General features: G+C 38.4%; 1 protein-coding gene across 4 annotated transcripts in view; it reads left to right on the top strand.

The window, feature by feature from the left end:
• MEIS1 (Meis homeobox 1) overlaps window positions 1-21,944 on the top strand; it is a 138,099-nt gene that overhangs the window by 68,201 nt on the left and 47,954 nt on the right. For all 4 annotated transcript variants that reach the window (XM_050754853.1, XM_050754854.1, XM_050754855.1 and 1 more), the window contains exon 8: window positions 10,319-10,464. In XM_050754853.1, coding sequence (XP_050610810.1) covers window positions 10,319-10,464 — 146 coding nt within the window. The remainder of the gene's footprint in view (window positions 1-10,318; window positions 10,465-21,944) is intronic.

Genomic DNA, 21,944 nt, shown 5'->3' with positions numbered 1-21,944 from the left:
CTTTCCTATTCATCATTGCTGTTTGTCCTCTGTGTGTAGGCAACTAATTTGCTGTTGTTCCCCTGAGGGGAATTCAAGTCAAAAAGTCATATTGAATTACTAGGAAAAGGTATTCCTATCTCAAGAGAACAAAGTAAAATGATTCAGAAAAAAAAAAAAACTTGGAAAATTTATCCAATTTCTTGGTGTATATGTCCATGGTACTTTACTTATATGAACACTTACATAAATCTTAAGCAAACTATAAATCTGAACACTGACAAACTCCAATGGACAATTCTTAATTTTTATGAATGTAGAAAGTCTGCTATTTTCCTTTAATCCTATCCAATGCACATTCACATGTTGATAATTTTTTTTTATTCTATGAAAACCTAGTAAATATTTTCATTCTGGGTCTCAGTTATTTGATTTCTTTCCATGTTTTTCACCCAGTTATGTTTTATACATTATTTGTGTTGAAAGTGAAGACTCATGAAGTGATGGAAGCTTAATTGAAGGAATTATTTACAGTAAAGAAGTTATTCTACATTTATTTCAACAGGGTGGAAATCCCTGACTTATAAATACTCAAATTATGAATGACCTAGATATACATACAGATGTTCAGCCTGGATCTCTTACTTGTAGCTCATTGTGTTACATCCACAGAACTCATTTTACTGTCACTGCAGTTCCTGTGGAAAAACGTGAAGTGGTCAGAAACACATGGCTTCCCAAATCTAGGCAGGCGTAAATGGCAGGGATTGTGGGGAAACAGAGGGGAATGGAGGGGAGGGACGGCAGAATGTAATGATCGGTTTGGAAGCTGACCATTAACTCTTTTCTAAGAATGGCATCTGTTGATTAAAAAAACAAATCCCAACAGGAGCGGCATGTTTTAGAAACCTTTACTTATTACTTTACCTAAAATTCTGCCATTTAAAGATTCACTCATTTGCAATAACTGATCTTTTAAAGATGCCAACATTTTCGGGAAGGTGAGGAGGGCATCAGTCATTTTATCCCCATCCAAATTAGTTCTTTGAGATGGCTTTTACCTGAAGTCTGGCTTGTATCAACAAGCCTGCAACGAGGGGCATTTTGATTGTTGGGAGATGATGAGGGTCAATTCAGAGCAGGAGAAGAATGGGTCCAGGTGAGGTAACCATAGTGGGAGGCCAAGAGCCTCTTCAAAGCACTGGAGAATGTGGAAACTCTAGGGGAGGGGTACTATGCAGTGGAAGAAAGATACAGAAAGGGAGGTGCTCAGGGCAACTGCACATAGTTTAACATTTTCCTAGACTGGCTGTGTGCACAGGATTATAAGAAGAAACTCCTCTTCCCCCTTATTCTTATACTGTCTTCCTGCACCCAGAGCTCCGATATCAGTTAGAGCTTTATTCACTTAATAATTACCTTTACTTTGCTGAGCTGGCTTTGGAACCTGACAGCATTCACAACTGGCTTCCATGCAAAAATGCATTTGAATGTCCAAGAGGACAACTTACCAATTCATGTCAGAATGGAATCTGTGCCTAAATTGGGGTCTACCTGAACGGACTCATTGCTTTTCCATTGTCCCCCATTCTTTAATCTTCATTTGCAATCAGGTGATTTGTTAGGTTGAACTAGAAAGAGACTGGGGAGTGAGGCATTGCTTGACAAAATTTACATCGTATTAGGGCATGCAATGGAGAGAACACTCATGACTCCATAGATACTCATGACTCATTGATAGGTCATGACTCTCAGAACCCTAGGAATGAACACCTACAACCTGCTCCTCTTATCTCTCCAGCCTTATCGTGTTTTGCTTTCCCAGGTTCCAGATCCTCCAGCCACACAAGGCCTTGGTACATGTTCTTCCTTTGGCCTGGAATGCTCGCCTCTGCCCTCTCCCCTTTTAGGCTGCCCACTACATGTAGTTGACTTTTCTCCGCCCTTTAGATTTCTGCTCAAGATCACTCCAGCCTAAGTCAAGTCTTTTTGTTTCACGCACTCAGAGATGTGTACTTTTTTCCAATTAAGAGCTTCAGTTTGCAGTTGTACATTTATTACTGTAATTAATTTAACTTTAGTGCCCTCTAACTGGAAAGCTTGATAGAAACGGAAACTCCTTCTGATTTTGTTCACCATTTATGTCCCTAAGTGTTGGCCTAGTGTTGGAGACATCGATATACTTTTGTTAAATGAATGAACAAATAACAAGAATGACTTTATGCAAAAGATGGTTACATATATGGGGCATATTTTTAAATGCTACATTTTACCCTTTAGCGGAGGAGGGGGAGCAGTAAATTCACAGGAAGAAGCATTTTCTCCAGGCTCTGACTCTCCATGTCTTCCTTTAGGTTTCTGTGATGTCAGGAGTCCACTAAAGGGCAGAAAAAGGCTGTGAGTTCGTTCCACACTGGTTAACTATCAACAATTTCTTTCTTTTCTTGAGATAGAGTCTTGCTCTGTCACCCAGGCTGGAGTGCAGTGATGCGATCTCAGCTTACTGCAACCTCCGCCTCCTGGGTTCAAGCGATTCTCCTGCCTCAGCCTCCCGAGTAGCTGGGATGACAGGCGCGTGCCACTGCACCTGGCCCATTTTTGTATTTTTTTTAGTGGAGATGGGCTTTCACTGTATTGGCCAGGCTGCTTCTGAACTCCTGACATCAGGTGATCCGCCCACCTCGGCCTCCCAAAATGCTGGGAGTATAGGCATGAGCAACCGTGCCCGGCCTAACTATTAACAATTTCTTGTCACCATTTAAGAAACCTAAATTCTGCTAGAAAGGAAAAGCTTGATGGCAGATCTCTGTGGAACAAACTTTAGGAAGCTTGTTGAGCCATTTCTTGTTATAAGTGCCAATAATACATTTATTTAACGTTTGTATATTCTTAATCTACAGCCCCACCATTCTTAGCTCCATCTTTTCTGTCATTGCCACTGATATGTCTGTACTGCAGGGCACTCGTTAAGCCTCTTCTAGAACTTAGCTCTGCCACAGCAGGTGCCCACCTCTAACTCTTTATGTTGGTTTCCAAAGGAACTGCTTCAAATTTTTCAGGAAAGCTGTGGGTGGTAAAATATATGACAGTGTGCCGTCTTTTGTTGTTTTCCTTTGATTAACTGGGAATCACTTTGAGCTAAGAAGAACAAGGAGCCTTAAATATCTACAGATAAGAGGAGATACAAAAGTGAGGCCGAAGAGTTAACAGAATCCTAATTAAAGTTAAACTTGGATCATTACATATTTGTATATTGGCTACAGAGTTGTATACTTCATATACATATGAAGTATAGTGTGTGACTCTTGAAAATGTGTAATAAGATTTAAGGGGTTAGCCAGACACAGGGTCTAAGACAGATAATCCAAGTACTTTGGAAGGCTGAGGCAGGAGGATTGCTTGAGGCCAGGAGTTTGAGACCAGCCTGGGAAACATAGTGAGACCCCGTCTCTACCAAAAATTAACTGGGTGTGGTGCCATGCACCTGTAGTCCTAGCTACTCTAGAGGCTGAGGCATGAAGACCCCTTGAGCCCAGGAGTTTGAGGCTGCAGTGAACTATGATCACACCACTACACTACAGTATGGGTAACAGAGTGAGACATTCTCTCTTAAAAAAGAAAAAAAGAAAAGACTTAAGGGGCTGTATTATGTCTTCAGGGAAAAGCTAATACAATTACTTGAAAAAAATCAAGGAAAGCCAGAGTTCTAGAGTTTTATACATTTAACATCAGATGTTTGATGTTTAAAATGCTGGCCTGAAGTTTGAGCTGAGGATCAAATTGTCTGCTTAGAAACAACTGAGTTTCTCAGCTATGGTAAACCTGGGAAATGTGTAAAGAGGGGGGTATAATTAATTCACTGGGAAAAAATGCAGAAAGAAACAACCTTTGCTCAGAAAAGATGCACAAACAGCAAGAAATTTTAGTTAAGTAAATGATTTTAAATTATAATTGCAGAAAGTAGTGATATATTTCTGAAAGGCTATGGTAGACATCATGAAGGATTCTGATACCTTAACTCTTAGTCCATCTTTGGTGCAAGATGATCTTAAAGGTTTAGAAGAAATATCCCAGCTCTGGGGAATGTATTTCTTGTATGTTTTCTTATAGTTGTTTATTAATTTTCACTGGTGAATATTTTTCAAGAGTTTAATTTAGGTATGTCTCAGAAAGAAATGTAAGGGATGAAAATGGAAACTGTGGTTTTCTTCCTAGAGTGTAAAAGATACATTCATTTTTTTCATTTTATAAGCGATGAACAAGTTTGTACACTGTACACTGGAGTAACACCAGGATTTGAGAGTAGAGAGGTGCATGACTTGGTCCCTGCCTTCTCAGACCCTGTAGTCAAATCAGGGAAAGATATATGGAAATAAAGAGTTTTAGCAGAGTGTTAGGATGGAGGAATGCCAGGAAAAGAAAAATCACCCAGTTGGTGGGTGGGATTGGGGTGTCACCAAATCAGCTATAGTCTAGCAAATACCTCTTAGAGGGGATGGCTATTGAGCTGAGCCATAAAGGTCACCAGGAAGTTTGTCATGTCATTAGGGGAAGCAAGGGAAGACTGCTGCAGGGAAAGGGACTAGCATAAGGAAATTCAAAGAGGTAGAGAGAGCAGTGCATGGTGCCATGAGAACTTCAAGTCTGCTCAGGACTGGTGATGGGGCTGTGAGTGCCAGTGCATATGGGGACTTGGCAAATGCTAGGCTGGAAAAACACCCAGGAGAGAGATCGTGAAAAGCCTTCCACGCCAGGCTAAGAAGCATAACCTTTATTCTGAAGGCAAAGGGTAGCCACCAAAGGATTTTAAGTACCAGGGTGATATGATCAGATGTGTGCTTTAGAAAAATCATTCTGGCAGCTATTATACATTCTAAATGAAGATAAAGCATCTCCTTAAGACCCCTGAAGTATTCCAGCTAGTTCCTGAAGAAGGGATGTCTATAATTCTCACCATTTATCCTCTTAACATGCCACAGAAACATTATCCCACCTGAATTCTGGCTACCTAGACTCAACCATGTCCTGAAGAAATAGGTTTGGGGTAGTTGTTACATTTTTCCTAATAACCCTGGACATCAGGCACACCCAAATAGGCCACTATAAAGGAAACCCAGCCTTTCCATATTGATGGGATGTTTGTGTCAGCTGCCACGAGCAAGGCAGGGATGTTCTACACACTTTTTAAGGGGTGAGATGCCATTTTCCCTCATGTAGATACTCTATGGGAGAAACATGCAAGAGAAAAAAGAAACCTTCATGTTGAGCTTTCTTTCTGCTGACAATCAGATCATGCAACAATATCCTATTTGCATGAAAATGTAGCCACCTTACAACAGGAGCTATACATTCATAAGCATACTTTTGAATGGACCATTTGGAAAACTTTCAAGGCACAACGGAATTTACTCAGTATCAAAAGATACAACTATAAATGGCCTGATTTTTGAGTCTAGGTACATTTTGGGATTAAACACTATTCCTCAACACTGGAAGAAGAGAAAAGTAAAGTTTAAAGAGAGGATATGGCCCAAAACTACGGAGTCTCAATACAATATTGTAAATGAAAATGATCTTGAAGTCACTGTGGCTTCCAGCATGGCTCCTAGAAAAACAAGGGGGTCCGCAACCTTACACGTTCATTTGCCCTGGCAGTCGAAAGTTCATCTCCTTAATTAGGAGTTTTGCTCCTGTGACATAAAGAACCCTCTGACAGACAACCCATTTTATTTTTACCTGATGGCCCACTGACACAGGAAGTACTGATCAGTTGTGATGTAAATCTTAGGAGCTGCTTTGGGTTTTGTTGTCTCACTCTGAGTAGGTTTAGGGGAACAGCAGTCCTGAGAGGACAGAAGGAGTTAGTAGAGAGAGAAAAAATGGGAGCAAGGCTTTGACCTGCCGGAGAGGAGCCCCTGCTGACACGGTCAGTCTGACCCATTGAATGGCCTGAATACGATAAATGCCGCTTTATCCTGCCTTGAAAGGCACGAGATAGCACAGTCTAAATGCCTGGGCATGCTTAAATAGGCGACTCGGGATGTTTGAGTTGAGCGTGTTTGAAATCTGAGCTCTCTGACAGCCTGGGAGCTGCCACAGGTCACCTGCCTTGCTCCGTAGGGACAGGCCCAGGTCTCACAAGAAATTGTCCGTAGACGAATTGTAGTACAAATTCCTTTCTTTGTTGGTTGGCCTCTTTCACTAGACCATGGCCTATAAAATTTTGTAAAAACAATTCTTAAATATTATTTGAAAGGGCAAATGGCCCACGCTGAAAGGTTTGACAGTTTGACATATAGTGCATGGTTTTGATAGCTCGGAAACTGAAAAGTGTGGCCAAGATTCTCCCCCTGCTCGTTAGAAACCTGGTGTTTTTTAAATAGTGTCTTGTTGCTGTGCAGAGTTCCTCTGCTCCTTGAAATCTGACAGGCAATGAGTCTGCTCCAGTGATCTTAAATCCTTTTAGACTAATTTGTGAGACAGTAGCAAAGTACTGTAGCTAGCACCTTTGAGTCCAGCATCCAAGAGGCACAGAACCAGGTACTGCCAATTAAGGAGCCATTCGGATAATCATATCAAAGCAGATTGCTTTAGTCTTCTGATAATGCCCGAGCCTGTGCCTAGAGAGAGAGGAACCCAGAGTTTCACTTCACTGAGGGGGAAAAAAGAGATTGGAGTGGCCCGGTCTCATCAGAGCCCAGGAAGTTGCAGGCAGTGGATTTCTGCATTAGAATGTTGCATATGTGCGGCCTGTGTGTGCGCAGCCCCGGCGGCTGCCTCTGCATAGCCAAAGGCCATTTTCAGGAGCCTCTGGCCCCTCAGTCACTGGCCTGCTAGTTAATTGCCACACGGACTTCATGACACATGGGCAGATAATATGACATTTTCAGTTTCTGTCACTAGCAAACGCCACAACGTTGCTTGCACTAGTTGCTAAGAAGCTGTCAGAAACCATTAGCGGTTGGCTAAAGTCGCCCTATGGCATTTCCTCATAGCATCAGCAAAACGAGCATAAATCACCCACTGGAGCCTACTGCTATCCTAATGAGGCTGTAAGCTTGTTTATGGACTAGCATCATTTTTATGATTATTTCCACCTTTTCAGTTTGCCTTCATTTGGCGGCAGGAGAAGTCAGCTCCAGGAATGAAGTCACTGCTGACATTTTACAAATGTGGTTCAGAGCTGCTGCCTGCTGCCGTGTGGTCGGCCGGCGGTTCTCCAAGTTTGTTTAGTGATCTCAAAAATAAAAAAGGAAAGAAATTCTCGAGAGACCACAATGAGGTGACTATATCAAATTGCGAAGTGAATGGAAATGCTAAAGGTACAATTGACCATTTAGACTTTCCTCTGAGGTTGAGACATTTCCAGATCAATTTTCAATTTTAGAAAGTGGAAGAGGTTAAACAATTTATTAAAATCTATGAAAGTGTTTGCTTTTAGAATAGTCTGTTTTATTATGCTCTTCTCCTTCCCCATCTTCTCCATTTCCCTAACTTGTGTCGGAAAGGAGCAGGGTTTATTGTTTTAGGCTTTTCTGAACATGCACCAGTATTTACACTGGATTGAAAGCATTTGCTTCCAATGAAAATCTTGTCTTAGATTACAACCCAGCAGTGTAATTTCCCTCCCAGATGGGAGTAAAGTAGCTGTATTTGCCTAAAAACAGTAGGAAGAACAAACTGTGCATTAAGCCAAGGCTGTTTTTGGCTTGAGCTAATGATGTAATAGAAACCTTTTATTCAGGAGAGGTCACTGCCAGGGACTGAAGGGGGTGATCTGGCTCCTGCTTGAAAGGTTTCTCCATTGTATCTACATAAGTCTTCACTTAAAAAATTCTGTTCCTAATGCTTCTGCTTTCATACAGCAGAAATAAACAGGAAAGGTTCTGGTGAGTGTTACACATGGAATGCAGAAAGCCTTCCTCTCCTAATGGAGTATATAATTCAGGTGCCCTCAAGGCACGCTTTCAGGAATTCTTTTGCCTGAGGTAATGGGAAGCTAAGGTTGCTTTAAGGCCTTGATTATCTATTGATGCACAAAGCTGGAAAAAAGTCATCTCTGCTGGATTATAGTAGATATTTCCATAAATTATCAATGAATTCTCTTCTAGGCAGGCACTAGGCATTGCTTGCTAAATTAATCTGAAGGGGTTTGAGGTGGATAAAAAGGCTATTTTTTTTAAAGGTGGAAAATAATCATGGGGAGGTGGTGAAAACAGTATTGTTAGGTTATAAGCTTTTCATTTTTAATCAATGATCAAGTCGTATGTGTCCTTTCCTTGGTTACCTTTTGCATATTGAAAGTGGATTAGCCCATTGAAAATTTAAATGCTGTTGAGTTGTTTTCTTTTCTCATGTTTCTTTAATGAATTGTTATTTTATATGGTAAATTGCTTCTCTGAATAAAAAGCCTGTTTAAATACTGGACTTTCAAAGAATTTATTAGGCAAATCCAAGGGGACCTCTCATAAAATACTTGGTTATGCAAATAAAGAGTTTGGTTGGGTGGAAGGAGTGCTGATGTACAGATGCCGGGGTCTGGCACAGCACAGACCCCAGTAGTTCCATGCCAGGGTACATGACCTTGACCCAGTCAGGGAACATAGCATTTTCTTCACTGATACAGTGATGGCTTTGGAGTGGTAGGTTTTCATGATCTTTTCCACGTGAACACAAGCTATGATTCTGTGAAACTTTTAACAAAACAGATGGGTTTTAAATATAATAAAATTATGGATTTTTAATGAATAAAAGTTTAGAATCAGAAAAGTTTTGCAGAAGTTTTGCATTTATAGCATATTCTGTAATAATAGTAGAAATGTTGGAATTAGTCTGTTCCTCACCCAACAAGCTTTCTAAACTTCATCTCAGTACCAGTTAAGGCAATTGAAAAAAAAAAATTGAGGGACACTTTTCTTTTTTTTCACAGGAGAGAGATGGGTCTGCTGAGGGAGCTGTTAAGAACAGTTGATTAGTTGCAACATACCTACTATAGATTCGACAGAAATAACTGAAATTGAACTAGAGAATTATTTTTTTATGTAGGACCTAATAACAGAAATGAGAAATACAGAAATTCATGAAGCCATGGAAATGAACCTGAGGCTATGTGCAGGAAACTTGTCTGACCAAAGTATCAGGTTCTTTGGGTCATGTAGATGTCTCTCCAATGACTTATTTAACCAGTGAATGTGTTCTTGGGTATGTTTTTTTTTACCTCATTTCTAAGCCTGGCCGCTATAGCTCTTCCTTTTGGGCCCAGATCAACCTGTCGGGTTCTAAGAGAACGGTTGACTGAGCTAAGCTACTTTTTAGTGTAATGGGTCTTGTCCTTTGTTGTTTTCCTTTTTGACTTTGAAGTTAAGGCAAAAAAATACCTACTTTCCATTTGTACCTTGTAACTTTTTTTGAACAGTTATACAGGTTAAATTTTTATTTTTTTCTTATTAAACATGGTATTATAAAAGAGAAATATTACTTTTAAAAATTTCATTATGTCACAGAGCCAAAATGTTTTCTAGAAGAAAGAGTGTAAATGTTATAATAAAAATCAATAGAAAAATAGGATCCAATATAGAGGAATATGTTAGCAGGTGATTTTTCAGTGTGAAAAATTTAAACCTAGCACGAATTTTAGAAACTGCCTGAATTATTAGTGTAATACAATTCCAATTTACTGTTAATTTAGCATTACCTTATTTTATTTACACAGTAATTGTTTTTTAATTAAGAAACTATGTCAGGGGTTTTTCCCTTACTAAACTTGATGCTTTCTCTCTATTACAAGAAAAATTATATTTTATTTGAAGCATTCCTACGTCAAACTGCTTATATAATGGATTACCTACATTTCCCCATCCTAGTTTAACTAGTTTAAGATAGATCACTTGTGGAAATAGTTGATATCTTAAATGAATCTTCTCACAAGTCAATGTCAGTGACTGTGGGATTTGAATGCCCAGGCAGCCATAGCACCACTGCTAATGACTGCCACCATGTTTAACTCCCCAGTAGGAGTTACACTTAACCTGTCTCAGCTATACATATTGGAATAATTACCATAGCAACAAAGTCACAAGGGGATTGGATATTTCCCTCCGTTCCCTTTGACTTTTGGCAATGTTCTTTGAAAGACGTTCTTTAGACCTGACTACTCTTGAGCCTAGGCCTTGTTCTTTCTCTTTGTTTTGGAAAACAAAACACAACAAAAAAACAGTACCAAAGAAACTATTACTCATTTAAATTTGCTCTTTTGGTTTTGTTTATATCCAAAGGCATTCTATTTGAATAAAGCATGTCAAGGTAGCATCAGTCAAAATTTGATTCACTATGTTTGCAGGTGATGGCTTGGACAACAGTGTAGCTTCCCCCAGCACAGGTGACGATGATGACCCTGATAAGGACAAAAAGCGTCACAAAAAGCGTGGCATCTTTCCCAAAGTAGCCACAAATATCATGAGGGCGTGGCTGTTCCAGCATCTAACAGTAAGTGGATTCTAAATGACATATGTAAACTAAATATGGACAATGAACCAGTTTTTATAGAAAACAATGAGAAAAAAGTGATCCCTCTGGACTTGAAATATTTAACAAATAACTGTGTTCCCACAGTTTTTGCAAAAATGTTAGCACTTATTTCTTAGATACGTACCCCAAATGAGAAATTTTATTTAAAATTAACGATTGCGATTTTGTTAACTTTCGTAAGTTAAAAGCTTTAGGTGTTCATGTGCACTTGTGATTTTAAGAATGTATATTCATGATGTTGCTTTTCTAAATGTGACCCTTAAGTGCTCAGAACCATCTCCTACCAAGAAGAAAGTAAGACAAACCCTAAAGAGAGACTTAATGTCTTCTGATGCTTTAGTGGACCTTTATAACAAATGGTCCACAAAAATTCAAATCATGTTGCAATGGCAAGATGATCACATAATTTGCTTTTAAATGGTTTGAATGCACTGGCTTCCATTACAAAACATTCATATAAGTCAGAGCTCCACAGTGAAAGTTGTCCCTGTATTTAGAACTGTAAAGGAAAACAGCAATATAGAGTCAGCTCTTCCTGTGTAGTCCCTTGTGACTTTTCAAGCAGAGTAACAGTTTATATTGTCTGTGCAAGTATTGCTGTTTTCACTGCAGGAATTCTCCTGGAGATGTGAGAAACTGGAGATTTGGGGCTTTATGCCACTGGGGGATTTGTTTTGTTTGGTTATTGTTCTGAATGAATTTCATGTTCAAAATATTTACAAGAATAATATTTTGGTGGATATTTTTGCAAGTGCATACTGATTTAAAGAAGAAGACACAATGAAGATTTGTGGATAAAATAATATTTTAAAAATCAACAAAATTGTTGACCAGGGCAATGTCAATATTAGAGACAAAGAATGAATTTAGACAGGTTGTAGCAAAGTTACATAGATGGATAAATGTTAAAAACTCTTGAGGGTTGTTTTTTAATATCAGGAGAAAATATTTTATGATACTATTTTTGTCTTAGCTTGCTTTTCCTAAAGTCATTTTTTCCTTAAATATTAAAGTTAATCCTGCATTGTCATAAACACGTGCAGAGCCTGTTTACCTTCATACCCAGGCCCACTTTCAAAGCCATGTTCCTCAGTGAGTTTTACGGGTACAGAGAGACAAACTCAGGGGATGTCTGAAGGTCGTGTTGGTTCTGCTCCTCTGGATAGAGGCTGTGCCTCTAATAATACTCAAGGGTATGAATTAATCCGGATTTTCCAGCATCCGTGAATAAGATAAAAACTGAGAGCAGCAGGAATAGCTAAAAAAAAAAAAAAAAAATTACATTAAATTAAAAAAAAGTTTCCTCCCTTCTCTTCCTCCCATCATAATTCCAAACAGTAACTGGATTACACTACAGTTTTTGAGTAAACTTTAGGGCTTGGCTATGCTGGAAATTAGTTGAAGATTTAGTTTGTTCAAGCTGTTTTGATTTTAACATCATATTAGGTTTACCTAAAATCTGATTCAGGCACCATTACTTATCTGACACCTGTTGCATGTGTGTAGGTATTTCAAGATCTGACTCCTGCAAGTTCCCCATTGAGGATTATCAATCACTAATGAACTGGGGGAAAGAGGACTCAGGTCTTGAGGGCATATCTTGAAAAATGAATGAATGACATTTAGATAAGAAGTGGCAGTTGGTCAAAGGTGCAGTACAATGATGCTGATGCAATGATGCTGATATTTTATCTCCAGAGCTAACCAGCTAACTTGCTCTGTGGAATGAGTTGGTGTGGTGGGCAAAATCAGGTTGACCCTGAAGTCACAACCAAACAATTTCTATTTCCTAGACTAACAGAAACAGTGAATAGATTTCTTCAGCCCCCATCTCAATCTGCAAAGGAGTTTTGGTTTTACTTGAAGCTGAGGTGCCCCTGAAGAAAATATAATCAAATATTGGTTCAGACAGAATCAGGAGAGAGAGGAGCAAGTTATTTTATGCAGCCACTAGTTTTCCTGTTTTTTCTAGGTTGTACCCTTGTGAAGACCCTTGTAGAGAGCTACATTATCTTCTTGAAACAAACAAACAAACAGACAAACAAAAAACCAAAATAAACTTTCTAACAGCCCTCATGATTTTACATGCATTGCATTGCTTATATGGACTATGTGTTTGTTACTGGGGCAATTGTAATCGAAATTATTCATGAACTGTCTGCTTTCTTGAGGCCTGAATAATAGTCTTCAGTTTTGAGGTCTTTGCTGGCCTGTGCCACTGCCCTGGAAGGGAAAGCCCATTCATCCATGTTTCCCCAGCTTTCTGTGAATGTTTACAGGTGTTACCTTGTGGTTTCCATTGGGTATTTCTCCCCTATTACCCACTCCAGTGCCATCTGCTCATACAGAAATATTGATTAATGACAACCCTCATTAAACAGCTAATTATTCTTATAACATCATCTGAAGAGCAAAGTTAGGAGGTATGTTTAAATTTTTCATCTTTCCTTCCCCCAGTGAAAAGGATTCCTTCCCTCTTCTCTAATTGCAAGAGCAAATAGACCTCCAGTTACAAGGAACACCCGTTACCCTTGTTTTGTAATCCTTCTTGAAGGAATGCATAGACTGCTTAGTAATATTTATAGTAAGGAGCTAATTTTAATAAATTCTATTTTTAAAACCTATAGAATCTAAAGAGAGTTTTGTTGTTGTTTGTCTAAATGTAAGTAACCACTGACATCTCAGTACTAATTCTTTACTGACTTTATTTCAAGTTCTGAGAGGTCTTTAGGGATGCACAATTCATTAGGAAGACTGTACAAATTTTATGGTCACATCATTGCTATATGATTAATGCAACTTATCTAGGAAATCCTTTCTGAAATCTTGCTAGATATAAAAAAGCCACTGAAATTCTGGCTAATTAAAACAATAGTAATACCAATTTATTAGTAAATTGTAAACTGATCTTTTTTTAAATGTCCAAAGACATATTTGAAAACCTCCCACACTTTTTAAAACTAAATTGCTATTTCTTTTTAAAATAAATGGATCAATTCTTTCATTGGGTTTATTCAGCGAAAAATATCTGCCCTTGAAAGGGCTTTAAAGCATTTCTGTGTTAGAAAAGTAGAATAGGCCCTGAATTAAAAAACAAAATACAACAAAACAAAAACCAAGTTTCTGGATTTGTAACCCAGCTACATGAGAAGAAAAATGTGGCAGTCTGTAGTTATCCACAGGTAGATTTAATCAGTAGCACATTTTACTATTCCAAAGAGAGAACTAAAGCCTCATTCTTGGGCTCATAGTCTCTAGCAAGCTAAACTGGACATACTTATATATAATGAAAACAATAAAAGAAAAAGGAAACGAGTTTTAAACTTTGGTGATTATGGGGTAAGAGGAAATTTCAGTGAAGTAAATTCCCAGCTTAGACTTAGTTGAGCGTTTTGCCAGTTGATAAGTAGAGAGGGTCTCTTAAAAGAAACTATTCCCTGGAATTGAAAAGAATGACTGACAGGATTTAAATAATAAGAGAGAATTAGAAAGAAAATAAAGGCATTTATTAATAGAAATACTTACATTTGCCTGAAGATAAATTATTGCAAACAATTAAAACGTGCTTAATATTTGCACATGAGTCACTGTGTATTCACAATCAGTTCAGGGGCATATGTCATATCAAGATTTCTTTTTCCTTCTTGAAGGCATTATTCCAGCTGTAAACATAGTCTGTGACATCATAGTGCTTAAGCTGGATGTGTTTTGCATATTATCAGTTCTTTTGCTACATAGTGTTGGCTTAGCAAAAATGAAGAAAAAGAATACATGCCACGTTTAAGATAAAAATCAAGGGTCTCTTTTCTTTTTTGTTTTCCAACCCTATTATATTACAGTCTAAAGTATAATCTAAATAGAAAAGCAGTTAATGTGGTTCTCATTTAAAATATGCAGTGACTGTATTTTCCTGCATGGAGCTCCTGTGCTTCCAGGAATACTGAAAGTTAGGGAGAAGGGAGGTAGTTAGAAAGCATACTTACAGATTCAGGTGAAGCAAGCATTCACGGGTCAATATCCGGCATTGACCAGTCAGGGTGGTGATCCTGACGGTGAACTGATTTTCATCCACACTCTCTCCTACTCCCCATCCATTCACCATCCTGAGGATTCCATCTGGTTAAGCCTTACTATAGAGACAAACTTTGCTTCTAAGTTAGACACACTTATGTGCCAAGTGTTTTTGTTTCATTTTCTTTCTTTCTTTCTTTCTCTTTCTTTCTTTCTTTCTTTCTTTCTTTCTTTCTTTCTTTCTTTCTTTCTTTCTTTCTTTCTTTCTTTCTTTCTTTCTTTCTTTCTTTCTCTTTCTTTCTTTCTCTCCATCCTTCCTTCCCTCCTTCCTTCCCTCCTTCCTTCCTTCTCCTTCCTTCCTTCCTTCTTTTCTTTTCTTTTCTTTTCTTTTCTTTTCTTTTCTTTTCTTTTCTTTTCTTTTCTTTTCTTTTCTTTTCTTTCTTTCTTCTTTGTGTATGTGTGCACTTCTAGCCTGGAAAATTTGTGTGTGTGTGTGCGTGTGTGTGTGTGTGTGGCCAAATTTATGTCTTGATTTCTGATTTATAAGACTTTCCTCTCATTGTGGATAAAGCCAATGCGAGAGGTTGTAGAATCTTCCAGGTTGAGAATAGCGTTTCCATAGTAACACTATTAGATGAAAAGTGCCCTGCGGGTCCGCCACTCTAAGGATGGAGTAAATGGAATTGAATTGGGAATTGAATGCTCTAGAAGAGACAGATGTTGTTTCATTGGTTTCGCTTTTAGTAACAAGATCTGTTGGAGTCATCTTAGTGTCATATCTCTCCTTGCCATTTTGGAAGAATTATTCTCTAAACACTATGAATTATTACAATGAAAAAGTACATCTAATTGGTATCTGGATAATCCATTCTGTTGATCAAAGTTAGGAAAAGATAGCAGTACTTATAGGTAGGCACATGGGCAGGTAGTGGATGGAATTATCTGCTCTCCTCCCATTTCTATTTCTCTTTCTATTGCCCACCTCTGTACCCTGCCAGTTTGAACAGTGAATATTCATTCTAAGCCTTACCAGCCAGCATCCTTCAACAACCTATCCTGAAAGATCTAGGGGGAGTTCTGAGAAGGTGGTGGGGCAGGACAACTATATTCTCACATTCTCGCCCTAACTGTTCATCAGGGTAATACAAAGTATTTGAGAAAGGCAGTTTCTTCTTCAAACTAATCCTAATCTACCTTAATTGTCATGTGCCTGAGCCAAGGGAGGTGGTTTGTGGAGATAGCAGGTAACTTTGATTTCTTCTTCATTACGTGTTATCTGCAGACAGATCATTAAATTAAGAGCCTTAAAAACTAGTTATGAGGGTGTGAGAAGATTTGTTTTTCCTTGCAGATGTCCATGTACCCTATCAAAAATTAGCTCTCTTACATACAAAAGAATATTTTCGTAGTTTCTACTTTTCCCTTACATGTAACTGCCATTCACCTTCACCTCTGACCAAAGCTAGGCTTTGCTGAAACTAACCCAGGCTTGGATGATAAAATCCTTTATCTGAATTTTAAAAGATCTCTGCTACTTTGAAGATAGCGTATTTCAACTTTGACTAGATAAGGACTCTAACTATTTTTCATTCAAGTGGGGGTCATCGGTCTGGGGAGGCAAATGGAGTCGATTATTTAATTACTTGAGGGGAATATTGGAATGCCCTAATTCTTCTGTGAGATACATCATATAAACTCTGTTTTAATAATGAAGGGGGTGGTTTCCAGATTCTGGGGCAACTGCCTTTTTCTTTTTCTTAGATGGTTATTGAAATCCTAATGGGATGGGTGATGAATTTTCTTAGGTCAGGTAAACTGAAAAGGCTACAGCTGGAATTCTTCACCCAGAAGAATCGGAGTTAATACTAATGATCATTGTGAATTAGAAGATCAAAGGAGAAGCATCAGCCTGTTCTCCACGTTGTTGCCCCAGAGGCCATTAGTGACCTGGCAAAGCTTTCTCCCAGCCTTCTCTGTACCTCCTTCCCCTTGCCTGGGCCTTTCTTCCCCACTCGTAGTTATGCACCTCTGACCTGGGGTAATTACAGTCAGTTGATGAGGAGGCATGGGGGAAAACAATCAAAAGCAAAATCAAAAGTCCAACTTTAAAATTGCCTATTTATCCAGGTATATAGCCCTTCTGAGCACACGACCTCTGTCTGAGAGTCTATGTTACTTTCAGAGTATGAGTGTGATTTTTGTGTGCAGTGAAATAAGTGGTTTATTCATTTCACCAATGGTTGTTTCACTGTAAGAGACTTTTGTAGAGTCTGGCTGGCAATTTGTCAGATCATTCTAAAATTTTTCTTTTGTTTCCAAGGTTAATATACAGATACACGAGAGTTTAGTTTTCTGATATATTCTTAATTGGGCTGATTAAATAAAAGATTATGTGTAAAACAAAAGTGCCCATGGACTTTTTACAATTTGTTAAGTTGTTACTGATGCACATAACTGTTTGAACACTAGCCAGCCATTTATACTTAGAAGCGTGTATCAATATCGTGTCTTCTTTTTATTTTAATTAGTGATGATATATTTTTTAAAGATAAAATATCAACCTTGCTCACTGAACATGCAACTCAATTTATCTTTCAGATTAAAATTGGAGTACCACACGTATACATGTGAGTGTGTGTATATTTTTTTAACTAACTCAATCCAACCCCTAGGAATTTTATACAAGTTTGGTTCTTTCTTTCTCCATGTTTAAGATTCCTAGTGAAGATACCTTGCCTTAAAATATGAAGGTTTGACAGCAGGAAAATCAGATGGATTTATTTGATAAAAGATTCCAGTGTTTTGGATTGTTTTGTTTTCGTTGGTTGGTGGTTTTGCCAGTAGAAGTAAATCTACATGTCATGGAATTTAGGATCCTAGGACCTAACTGGGAACATCCACATCATATCTGTTTCTCATGCTAACGTGTGAGTATGACTGTCTGCTCATGTGTGTCTCTACCTCTGCCATCTATGAATTTTAGTAGGGAAAACTAATCCATTTTACATCTTTTAATCCCCTAAGTAGCCATGTCCAAGGTTCTAATTTTTCTTCTTCTACTGATGTAGGTCCATGTCAGAGGGCAACCAAGTAGTGGAGACCACGTTGCAATGGTCTGTCGCTCAGCTCACAAAACACTCTGGGCCGTGACCCAGGCTTACCTTTGATAGACTGAAAGTCATGTGGTAGCAAAAAAATATTTGATTGATGCTCCAAGGCAGTAATGATAGGGATTGTGTAGATCCACATCAAAATGATTGCTCCTGATGTGTGAGTGCTTTCACTTCAGTATGCTTGCTCGTCCTTGTGCAGAGTCTGGAGTGTGGGCAACTTGTCCTCTGTGGACTTGATAGTCACTTCACTGCGTCAAGAGCCAGAGAGTGCACTCAAGAACTCAGATAAGGCATCTTTTTCTTGATGGGCCAATGGAGCGCCTCCAGGAGCAAGGTGTAGCTGAAAGGGTTATGCTAGGCATCCTTCTAACATTTCAAAGACTTTTTAGTCCTTGTTTTTCCTTGCCATTGCAAAATGCCTTCACTCAGCAAATTATAGCCCAGTGAGCACAGGTCCCAAGATGAAACGTATTCCTCTATCTAAAGAAAAGGTAGACCTTAAATAACTTGACGTGATGAAGGCCAACATCCTAAATTAGTTGGTATTTAAATGAGATAGAAATGACTTCATTTTATGTTTTTAGAAATATTCTGAAATAGGTCTTGGTAACTGCTTGAATTTAAATGTCCTGTTGGCATGATATCTGAAAAAATGGGGTGATATATATTAATTTAACCTTGTAGCTGTCTTTGCATTTCATTTCTTGATCATCTATGGTCAGTTTTTATCTGTTTCTACAATTACTTTGTTGCTAGCATCCTTGCAGTACCCAGGTGCTCTCATTTGCCACATGGCACAGATTATCCTGAGAATTTGGTACCCTGGGAAGTTTTTGGGATGTCCAGAGACCAGCAGGTATAGTTTTTTTGTTTTGTTTTGTTTTTAACATGAACACTCATCCTGTGAAAGATCAAGGTCATTTCTGTTGCAGTTTATAGAAGTTTAGAAAAAATTCTTATCTATTATTTAAAGAAAAGCCAGTTTCCCAACTTCAAGGGGGAAGAACGTCACAAAATGAATTCATTGAAAAAATAAAATAAAATATTCTCCTGTCTGCATAATGTGACTTTTATTATATTTTTAAAAATTCAGCTATTGATTGCTTGGCTATTTTGACATTGGATTATTTCCATCCTTTTAACAGCTGAAGGAAAAAAATTTATCATAATGCTAAATAAAAATGTAATACGTATGTATGTGGTGCGTTATTGTTTAATATTTTCCTATACACTGGATTCATAAGACAATCCTGTGAAGTGGGCAGGATGACAAAAATGAAGTTTAGAGAAGTTAATTATTTTTCTCAAGATCAAAAGCGAGGAACTGGCTGAGCTTGAACCAGGATCTCCTGACTTGAATTTCCATGTGCTTTCCACCACGCTGCCTCTCAAACACACAGCAAATCAAATCGCATTGTGGGAGTTCAAAGATATAATCTCATTCCACAAGCTAGCAAATTAGTATTTTTAAAGAATAAAAATATGAGCCAGAGGGCTTGGCGTAAAACTTCATAATGCAATCTGCTGGTTATTAGTAACTAAGGATCAAGGACGGTCCTTCCCTATCTGGAATCTTTTTCTACAGATATTGGCCCATAAAAAAGGCAAAGAAAGCTACAGCTGTTGATATTTTGTGACAATCTTGGTAATTTTTGCGTTTTTGGAATTTCAGATTTTAAACGTTGTTTACCTGCTCCTCCTTCCTTACAGAAATACGTAATTCTCTATCCATGTCTATTACTAACAATGTCTGTGATAGTGCTTTGGGAGGTGAAGAATATTTCCTCATGCAAATCCTAACTAAACCTTCTAACACAGAATTTAGCTCCTTGAAGATTTTTTTCTTGCCTGTCACGTGGCCAGGATGCCAAAGAGCTATGTCTTTAATTTGCTTTATGGAGATAGAGGAAACTGCTTATGCAGCCCGATTACTCTTGAAACTACAATCCAACTGTCGTTTCTCAGCAAAGAAAGCTGCTAAAGCCAGGAGAATTAAGCCGCCGCTCTGGGGTATGACACCGAGGTCTGATCATTTTAAAGCTAGTAATAACCAGAACCCTAAAATTCTTATGAATAAAATGTAATTTTAGTAATGTTTCCATAAACAGTGGTAATGGTGGCATTTTAGTAGGCAGTGACATTAGTCACATCGAAATTGTACCACATTGGCTTTTAAATTACTCCACCTGTCTGTATGAATAGAATTTTCAGTGTAAAAGCAGAGAGACAGCTGCTGCTAATGTCTCCTTCTCCCTGTGCAGATAATGCTGGCAAATCTACATGCAGAAAGGACTGGCTTGTGATGTAAAACGGTACCTGACCCTGCTGGCTCCTGAGTTGCAAAGCAATACCTTTAATTACCAGTGGCTGTGTTTAGTTGTTGATATAAAAATGTCAGCTTCCAGGAGTGTAACCTCAGATTCACTCCCTCTAGTAATGTCACCCATTGTACAATATTTTTCTTCCACCCACATCCGTAATGCGATGGGTGAGCATTTATCTTGATGTGTTTCAGAAACATGCAAGGCATTAATACTTAAAAGGAAAACGCCTAATACTGTACGAACTTGATTGATGATCTTTCCGTTGGAGAACTTTTAAAGATTAGTGGAATTTGGTTCCTTCTTTCTAGCCAGAATAGAAATATGGCATGCTGTTTATACCTTCAAAGGGCTTAGCATCATTCATCTAATACAACTACAGGTTCTTATGTGAGGATCATGGCAGGCACGTCATAGAGCAGAAAGGGTAAAGAATGGAGGGGCTTGAGAATATCAAATCTGTTACTACGTGCCCATATTTCGTATTGATAGATGAGGAAGTTTACATTTTAGAGAAGCCCCTTTGCTCTTAGCCTTTTGGTTATGGTTCTATTGTGGCAGCTCCATTGAGACAACAGTGGGCCAGGCGAGGGGATCCTCCTGTTGGAGATGCCTGTTGCCAACGATGTATTTGATGAAATGGTAAATAGGAGATATACGTGTCTGGCTCATTGGCAGGCATTCTTTTTGACTTCTTTCACACAACTGGTGTTTTCGTGTTTAATTGAACAAGGAATGAGTAGTAAATGAAAGCTGCTGCCTGAAATCCCACTGTGAGCATGTTTTGCACTTGGCTCCCCAGTGACAAGGCAATTTGTGAAATTATGTGACGGAGTAATTAGATGAAGCCAGGGCTTCTGACTGTTGCCATGCATATGTGGCGAGGGTTTGTTGGGAAGAGGGAGGGGGAGAAAAAAATAGATTATTACTCTGGCAAGTCGGCTCAAAGCTTCTTCATTTATTTGTAAACAGAATATTTAGTGACCGCATAGGAAGTAGCTGTAATCACCAGCTCATAAAGAAACCACAGCAGAGCTTTTGGATTTTTGCAGAGTGCTCATGTAAAATTTAAGCTGGGAGGCAGAATCCCTGTTAATGTAATTAGGATCTAATTTACCACCCTTTGCACACAGATGTAATAATGTCTAGATATTTATTCTATCTTTAAGCACGTTACATATACCTCGGTGCAGCAGTTACTGAACAGAAACAGGTGTGAGCACTTTCCTAATTCGTTTTTACACTGTAAACACATAGCAATTTAAGGGAAATATTTACCAAAAACGAGGGGAAAGAATGTCTGCAAATGAGGCAGTAATGGACAGTTGCCCTTTATGTACTGATGGATTTCTCAATGGTTAAGTAAATTAAAGCAAATGCTAGAAAAATCAATAGGCCAGCATAGTCTTGGTTTTGCCTCATAGACTTCAGGACAGAATGACAGATGTGGTGTCTATGACCCATTTAAGTATTAATGCTTGAAAAACTGCTTCTGCATGCAAGGTTGTAGGCTTAGAAACATTCTCCTATATTAAATTACAGACAATAATATTTTTAAGTATATGTGGAATTTATATGTTTCAGTTAGGTTGTTCTTACGTGTTCCATTTGTATTGGAAGATTAGTTGCTTAGTTGTTGCAATAGCACCATAAATCAGTTTTGAATGTTCCCACAAGGAAACATCTTCATAACGCTGTAGTTGGAAGGTGAAGATGATGTATTTTGAGCTGACGTGTATGTTGAAGTGAATATGCTCAATAGCACTCTATGTGGAAACCAAATTAAATTTAATTAAGGAGTAGATGCTCAGAGCCTTTGGAAAAAATCTGTAAAGTAGCATTCAAATGTGGCATTATAATTCAGTTAATCTCCAGGGCTACAAATGCTGTATTTTACATTTGAACTAACATGGGTAACATGTCACGTAGGTCGACTGTCGTAGCGTGTGGAATGGTAGAGCTATTCTGATGTCCTAAGTGGTAGGTGTTAGCC

Source organism: Macaca thibetana, chromosome 13 (assembly GCF_024542745.1).
Source record: "Macaca thibetana thibetana isolate TM-01 chromosome 13, ASM2454274v1, whole genome shotgun sequence".
Taxonomy (NCBI): Eukaryota; Metazoa; Chordata; class Mammalia; order Primates; family Cercopithecidae; genus Macaca; species Macaca thibetana.
The sequence above is the reverse complement of the archived record's forward strand: the minus strand, read 5'-3'. Positions and strand labels throughout refer to the sequence as shown.